Source organism: Phascolarctos cinereus, unplaced genomic scaffold (assembly GCF_003287225.1).
Source record: "Phascolarctos cinereus isolate Bilbo 61053 unplaced genomic scaffold, phaCin_HiC Scaffold_2;HRSCAF=192, whole genome shotgun sequence".
Classification (NCBI taxonomy): Eukaryota; Metazoa; Chordata; class Mammalia; order Diprotodontia; family Phascolarctidae; genus Phascolarctos; species Phascolarctos cinereus.
This window is the reverse complement of record NW_027555625.1, coordinates 40,250,363-40,259,070: the sequence shown is the minus strand read 5'-3', so window position 1 is coordinate 40,259,070 and position 8,708 is coordinate 40,250,363. Positions and strand designations below refer to the sequence as shown.

General features: G+C 40.9%; 1 protein-coding gene across 1 annotated transcript; it reads left to right on the top strand.

Annotated features, from left to right (window-relative positions):
- The first annotated feature begins 960 nt into the window (after positions 1-960).
- LOC110192426 (interleukin-36 alpha-like) lies at positions 961-7,907 on the top strand. Its single transcript, XM_078149055.1, has 4 exons — positions 961-994; positions 2,040-2,147; positions 5,507-5,643; positions 7,698-7,907. Exons 1-4 carry the CDS (start codon positions 961-963, stop codon positions 7,905-7,907), a joined length of 489 nt encoding a protein of 162 aa, XP_078005181.1.
- The last annotated feature ends 801 nt before the right edge of the window (positions 7,908-8,708 follow it).

Here is an 8,708-nt window from a genome sequence, read left to right as displayed (position 1 = left end):
AGGTACTTTTAATCCTTCTTATAACTGAAAACTGTCTGTTTCTGCATCTTTCACTGCTGTCCCTTGGGTTCTAGAAATAGGTGTGGGTCTGAGCCTAAGTATTTCTATTATCGGGATGTTTTTGTTTTTGCCATAGGGTCCATTATGTCCCACAGGGGTAGCAGATCCCTTCTCTACTCACTGGGAGTGGGCACTAATGGCTGATGAGCCAGGTTCAGTGTGGAAACTCTTACTAACATATTTATCTAAGAGTGGAAACTGCAACATTGGTGGAACCTTTGAATGGGAGCATAATCCGAAGGCTGGTTTGCTGTCCTACCTGTTGCTCTGAGGGATATGGGAGATGATGCCTGTGGTCAAGGGGAAATCTCTGCTAAGGAAACTGAATGGAGTGCCCTGTGGTGCCAGGGAAGATGAGCCATCTGTGAATTTGTTTAGTCCAGTAGCCAAGTCCTGTGGAACTATGACCCAGGGGGCTTCGTCACCCTAGCAGAGCTAAAGTGGCACGCTGGAGTGCCTGGAGGCAGGAAGACCCAAGTTCAAATCTGACCTCAAACACTGTTAGCTATTTGACCTTGAGGAAGTCACTTAAGTCATTATCTGCCTCAATCTAGTTTCCTTAATTATAAAGTCGGAATGATAACAGCACTTACTTCCAAGGGTTATTATAAGGATAAAATTAGATAATATTTATAAAAGACTTGGCACAGTAACATTTGTAAAGTGCTTAGCCTGGCCCATTGTAGGTGGGGAAGAGAGGACAGGGAATAAGCATTTATTAGCTCTATTTATTAAGGTTCCTAATAAATGCTCATTTCCTTCCTTCCACATCCACACCTCTCTGGATAGAGGTGCTGAGGTAAAGTTCAGTATGGGGCTATACCTGGGTGTAGCCCTGAAGAAAGTCCTACAAATCAATTACCTTTAATCTATCCTTACAGGAGCAGAGAGAATCTTATCATGAGTAGAAGCAAACCCAATTTACATACTCAAGGTAAGCAGACAATATGGTGGACAACATTGGTTCTCAGGCTAGTAAGAATGAGAAAATTTAGCTGTGGGGCAATGGAAAAACCACTGGTTCTGAAGTTAGACAACCTGAGTTCAGATTGTCCTTGTGATGCTTACTGCCTGTGTGTTCTTCGGTAAATCATTTAATAACCTTGGGCCTCAGTTTCCTCATATAGTAGTAGTAGTAGTAGTAGTAGTAGTAATAATAATAATAATGATAATGATAATAATTATAATAATGATAATAATAATATACATCAACAACTAGTATTTATGTAACAACTACTATGTGCCAGGAACTGCACTAGGAGCTTTACAAATATTATTTCATTTGATCCTCACAACAACTTTGGGAAATAGGTGCTTTTATTATCCTGATTTTATAATTGAAGAAGGTGAGGCAAATAGAGGTTAAGTGACTGGCTCAGGTCACACATTTGGTAAGTGTTTGAGGCTGGGGAGGTTCAGCTTGGAGAAAAGAAGACTCAATGGGGAAATGCTCACCATCTTTAGGGATTTAAAGGCCAATCCTGGAGAGAGAGATTTGACCTGTCTTGTTTGCTCCTGAAGACTAAGAGTAAAGAGTACAATTTACAAAGAGGTAAATTTAAACTCGATGTCAGGAAAAACCTTCCAACAATTAGAGCTGTCCCAAAGTGGAACTGGGCTGTCTCCTGATGTGGTGGGGTTCTCCACATTAAAGGTTTTCTTTAAAAAAAAATGGATATTTGCTAGACGTACTCAGTGTTTGGGAGTGGGTTGGTTAGATGCACTCTAAGTTCCCTTCCACTTCTGAAATTCTGCAGTTCTCTCCTTCACAATCACAGCTCTTTGGTCATCACAGTAAGGATGTATATATATGAAGTGGCCATGTGTGGATTCTGTGGGTGACTGTATTCCATCGATATCAGTCCATCATTCTCCACAGGCTGACACAGAATTTGAAATTTCCTGGAAACCAATCCATTAAATCAGTTTAATCCTCATCAGCCAATGACATTGACATTGTGACAATTGTCATTTAGAAGCAGTGGAACAGCCTGTCTTCAGGGGAATTCGTGACATTTATCAGCAAGTCTTGGTGCTTCAAGACAAGACCATTATAGCAGTTCCTGAGGATGGAAATGTGATCCCAAGTAAGTAGGAAACCTGGCCCTATTCTCTCTTTCTTTGAGGCATTCTCACGCTTTGGGTGACCTTCTCTTTATAGTGTCCCTTAGGACAGCTACATGTAGCTCAAAAATTCCAGGGCTGACTTGGGCAGTTATTAGGCATGAAGTTTGGAAGAAAGGGAAAGTCTTTTTTTTTTTTTTTGCTTTTTTTTGGTGAGACAAATAAGGGTTAAGTGACTGGCCCATGGTCACACAGCTAATAAGTGTCTGAGGCTGGATTTGAACTCAGGACCTCCTGACTTGAAGGCCAGAGCTCTATCCACTGTGCCATCGAGGTGCCCTGAAAGTCTTATACCAGGTAGTGAAAGTCGGTAGGGGAATGGGCAGGCTGGCTTTTGTTAAGAGTTATACCGCGCTGTCCCATGAAGTCAGAGACAAAAGAGCAGTAGAATAATGCTTAGGGAGGATGGAGGAGGGAAGAAAAATTCAGGTTGATTGATCTTTTGAATCCAACATGGGAGGATTCTAATGCCAAGGAATTATGGTAATAATGGGGCTGGGAGGAGAGGAACAGAATGGTGCAACAAGATGGAGTAAATGAATTTGGACTAGGTTGCTGAGATCCAGGAAAGAGGTGGGGAGCTTTCTCCATGTGGCATTCTTTTACAGGCAAACTAGGGTGACACAGTGGATAGAGCAATGAACTTGGCATAAGGGAGACCTATGTTAGACTGCTCCTTAAGATGCTTAAGTTGTCCTGTTGGGCAGTTATTAGGCATAAGAGAGGCACTCTGAGTCACATTTTCCTCTTCTGTAAAATGAGGGAGTTACATTTGATGACTCATAAGGTCTTTTCAGGTTCAAATCTATAATTTTATTGTAGCAAGTTGAACTGGACCCAAGGCACCAGGGAGTATGTAGAGTGGACCTGTAGATGGATCTGGGATATGGAATGCCCCACTTCACATTTCATATTGCCACTCCTGCCTTTGTGGCAAGTAGGGGGATGACTGTGATTGGGTGATAACTCCCTAGCTCTCCAATCTTCAAAAGGGCTATAGGGCCAGAATTATATCTACCTATTGCACATCAGATATGTGCCATCTAGAAGTACAATGATTTCTTGATGTTTAGGATAAAAGCCACTTTTGCTAGTCACTCTGGGAGTAAGTAGTCCTCTCCTAGAACAAGAAGGTAACAGTTAATGTAATCCCAGCCAGCTCCTATCCCATTCCACAGAATGCTAATTACATCAAAAATGATCATGTATAATGAACAAACATAACTAGCGAAGCAAACAGTAAAACAGTAATTAGGGAAGTTATACCAATTAGTTTGGGCAGAAGAATACATATGAGTCAGGTGTGTCTGGGATTTGGAAGGGAGGTAAAATCTCAGCTCCACCAAGGAAGGAACAATGTCCCCCCAGAGGTTTGCTCTTTGTAGCTTTTGGGAGTGCAGGTTCTGGGAATCAATGAATATACATGTTGGGGTGCTAGCTCCTCCTGGACATCTCCTGTTTGCCAAAATCCATCCCTTCTCTCTCATTCCACCTTTGTGCTTCTCTCTTTCTCTGCTTCTCTATCAGAAGTTTTTTTAGCTAATCAGGAGTCATATCTCAATCATGTGTATCATACCAGCATCACAAGACTATCTTTCAGGAGACTGCCAAGCCTGCCTGGTTAGGGTGTTACCTGAAGGGAAATCAGACAAGGCAAATTGCAGGCATGGCTGAAGCAACAGTGTGGGAGATTGGTCGTTTGTGAGGTCAGTAGTCCCTCCCCCTGGCACGCTTGCTGGGAGGACTGTGCTCCAGAGTTTAGGAGCTAGAATTCCTATCAGGGATTCCAAAGTCCAAAGGACAGATTGAATCAATATGAGGACTAGGCCATTGAACAGATGACCTCTCCACCCAGGAACGAATGGGAGATTCCCATAGACCTAGGTGTTTCATTTCCCTTGCCTTCCCTGGGTGCTTCCAGCTCAATATCCCTGAAGTTCAAGTCCAAGGCATTCCCTTGATCTTTTTTTTAGATGGATGATGCCCTCCTCCATCACCCTCCTCTTTGTCAGAAACGTATTCTTTTTTTTTTTGCTTCTTTTTTTAAAATTTTTTTTCCATATGCTTTTGAGTTGAAAATTTTTTCTCCCTTTTTCTCCCCCCCCCCAAGACGGTGCACAATCTGACATAGGCTTTACATTTACATACCCATTAAACATATTTTCACGTTAGTGAAGTTGTAAGTAAAAATTAAAACCAATAGGAGGAACCATCAGAAAGATGAAACAAAACTCAACTGAAGGTAAAAATAAGTGAGAGCGATTCTACTTCCATAGTTCTTTCTTTGGATGTGGACAGCATTTTCCATCCCGAGGCCTCTGGAGATGTCTTAGATCCTCGTAATGCTGAGAAGTGTTCGGTTTAACATTCTTAGTCATTGCATAACATGGCTGCTATTGTATACAAAGTCCTCTTAGTTCTGCTCACTTCACTCAGCATCAGACCATATAAGTCTTCCCAGGTTTTTCTGAAGTCAGCCTGTTCGTCATTTCTTATAGCACAATAATATTCCATTATATTCATATACCACAACTTGCTCAGTCATTCCCCAATTGATGGGCATCCTCTCAATTCCCAATTGTTTGCCACCACAAAAAGAGCTGCTATGAATATTTTTGCACATGTGGGTCCTTTTCCCATTTGTTTGATCTCTTTCGGATATAGCCCTAGAAGTGCTATTGCTGGATCAAAGGGTATGCACATTTTTGTAGCCCTTTGGGCATAGTTCCAAATTGTTCTTCAAAGTGGTTGGATCATTTCACAACTCCACCAACAATGTATTAGCGTTCCAATTTTCCCGCGTCTTCTCCAACATTTATCATTTTCCTGTTTTGTCACGTTGGCCAATCTGATAGGTGGGATGTGGTACCTCAGAGTTGTTTTGATTTGCATTTCTCTAATCAATAATGATTTAGAGCATTTTTTCATATGACTATAGATGGCTTTAATTTCTTCATCTGAGAACTGCCTGTTCATATCCTTTGACCATTTATCAATTGGGGAATGGCTTGTGTTCTTATAAATTTGTCTTAATTCTCTATATATTTTAGAAATGAGGCCTTTATCAGAGAGACTGGTTGTAAAAATTCTTTCCCAATTTTCTACCTTCCTTCTAATCTTAGTTGCATTGGCTTTGTTTGTGCAAAAACTTTTCAATTTAATGTATTCAAAATTATCCATTTTGCTTTTCATAATGTCCTCTATCTCCTATTTGGTCATGAATTCTTCTATTCTCCATAGATCTGATAGGTAAACTCAGAAACGGATTCTTGATCCTCACATTTTTTTCACCCTGTGTGGTCACTGATTCTTGTATTCCCAGTCTCACTGATGAACATACCATGCCGAGATGAGTCTCTTGAAAAAGACAAAGGCAATCCTATTTACCTGGGAATAGCAGAGACTCAACTGTGCCTGTGCTGTGAAAATAGCAGAGGCCAACCCATACTGAAGCTGGAGGTGAGTGTTATAGCATCTCACAGAATTTCAGCATGGGAAGGGATTTCTGAGGTCACCAACAATACCTGAATTAGAATCTCCTAGAAAGTATGACCAAGTAATAGTCGTTTAGGTTCCAGCGAAAGCTCTTGGGTTGTAGTAAAAGAGCTTTTGCCTTATCTTGCTCAAAACCAGGCCATCATGCCATGGCTGGGGCATTTCCAAACCTCACCTACCCTTCACATGATTTTTAACTTTGTTTTATATGTTGCCTTCCTCCATTTGAATTTAAATTCCTTGAGGGCAGGGACTGCCTTATTTGCTGATATTTGTAATCCCAGTACTTTGCACTGTGTGTGACATGTGATAAATCCTTTTTTCTTCTCTCCACTTTCCCCTTCCTTCCTTCCTTCCTTCCTTCCTTCCTTCCTTCCTTCCTTCCTTCCTCCCTCCCTTCCTTCCTTATTTCCTTACTTCCTTCCCGTCATTGCCTTTCAAAGTAGCTGATTCCACTTTGGAGAGCTTTCATCATTAGGTTAATTTGTCTTATATTAAACCTGAATCTTTGCTGCTATATTCACAATTTCTTCTAGTTCTGCCCTTTGGGATGAAGCAGAGAATATTTAAATCCTTCTACACAAAAGACCATCTAACTCTTGAAAAAAGATATCATGTCCTCCACAGAGCTGTTCTCCTTCAAGCTAAACACCACCACTTGCTTCATTTCATTCTTATGTGGCATGATCTTAAAATCTTTCATCATCATGGTCTCCCTTCTCTGTATACTCTGCACTTTTAAAGCTCTTGCTGAAATGTCGTGCTTAGAATTAAATGAATGAAAAACATTAATTGAGTATTTGCTATGAGTCAAACATTGCTCTAAGCACTGACAATGCAAATAGAAAAGTCCCTGCCTTTAAGGAGCTTACCTTCTAATGGGGAAGATGCCACACATAAGGAAGTGGTGGCTAGCGAAAGGAGCTGTGGTCTGGAAAGTCCCAGGTATGAGTTCAACAGTAGGGTAGTCAACTGACATTCCCTTTGAGAGGCAATGGTGATGGCTGATAATAACTATCATCAATATAGTACTTTAAGATTTGCAAAGCCCTTTGTGAATATCATCTCATCTGATCCTGACAACGACCTTGTGTGAGATAGGTGCTATTACCTTCCACATTTTATATATGTGGAAATTGAGGCAACCAGAGATTATGTGACTTGGCTACTGTCCCCTGGCTATCAAATATTTGAGGCAGGACTGAATTCTGGTTTTCCTGATCCAAGTTCAGCACAATTTAGCTGCCAGTGGGAGGCTTAATTTGATTCATATTTTCAGGGGGAAAGCAATAAAACAAAAAACAAACAAACAAAGACAAAACAATCCTAAAATAATCTAATGAAACCTTTGGCTACATTAAAAGGATACTTTCTAGGAAGAGATGGATCAAAATCCTGTTGTACTCAGCTTTTGTCTCACTTCATCTGGAGTATTGTATTCAATTTTGGGTACCATGGTTTAAAAAGGACATGATAAAATGAAGAGTATCAAGAGGAAGTCAGTCAAGATGGTAGAGGATCTTGATTCCTTGCCCATCGAGGGTTGGTTGAAGGAACCTGACATGCTCAGCCTGGACAGAAAAAGATTTGGGGGTGTCAGAGGGGGGAAACACTAGCTGTCTTCAAGTATTTGAAGGGGTATCTCACGGAAGAAGGATTTGACATTTCATTTGGCCTCAGTGGGCAGAACTAGATGCAAAGAGGCAATTTGGGCTTAATATCAGCAAACCCATTCTAACAATCAGAGTTGTCTCAAAGTGGGATGGACAACCTCAGGGGGGATGGATTCCCAATCCTTGGAGGTTTTCAAGTTGAGGTTGGATTACTATACATACATATATACATGTATATGTGTGTACACACACACACACACACACACACATGTGCGTATACACACATTATATTAAGGACATCTTTTGTGTGTGGGTTGGACTGGATGGCCATTAAGATCCTTTCCAGTTCTCAGATTTTGAAATTCTATAACCCCATCTAAAGGGCTTTTCCTTCTTACTTTTTAGGAGAGGGACATAATGGAATTATATCGCACCCAGAAAGCAGAGAAGTCTTTTGTATTTTACCGAAATGAAACTGGCAACATTTCTACCTTTGAGTCAGCTGCCTATCCTGGCTGGTTCATCTGTAGTGCAGTGGAGAAGGGGAAACCTATCACAATTACCAAGGATGTGGGGAGAGATAATACAGCTTTCTATTTTGACCTCAGGGATTGACATTGGACTGGCCCAAGTGGACTCAGTTCAATAAAAGCTTGCTTGTGCAGTATACCACATGTTCCAAAACAGTTTCATGGATATTAATCTTGTGCCTGTGTTGGCAGATATGGAATATAAGCAGGCTGTGTTCCTGACTTCTAGGGGCTTAGATTTAATACCACTGAGATAAATTGACCTATATGCCAACCATTGTAGTCATTGATATAGATGTTCTGGGTGACTGAGGCTTTTAGTATCTCAGCTCCTGAACTCCCCATCCAGCCATTTTCCCTCACATTCCCCAAGGGAGCGACCACCCATCCAAGCAGGGGGAAAAGCTGACAACAGACATGGGGGCCCTGGCCAGGCAGCACTTGGGTATGTTTGTCTTCAGGAATTGCTCTGAGGAGGATGCTTTCCAGACCAGACCTGTCCCAGGTGCTGAAGTTTTGTGGCTGTTTCTCAGACCTAAAGCGTTAGCACCAAGGTTCATGAAGAATTTTCTAAAAGAATATTGAAGATGCTGTCCCCAGTGGTCTGTGAATATGAACTGAATGAGTTTGTAAAAATGTTAGGATTATTAGAAGAAGATGAATGGGCATATATTCCAACATGAAAGAACTTGGTTAAATACATAATACATATTGATACATTTAATATGTTATTAAATATATATGTGATACATTTTATAGTTGTATATAAAATAATATGTATTTAAAGGATTATATGACACTTTCACACACACACACACACACACACACACACACACACACACAGAGGCAACACACACAAGAATATGAGCATACCCGGACCAGGTTG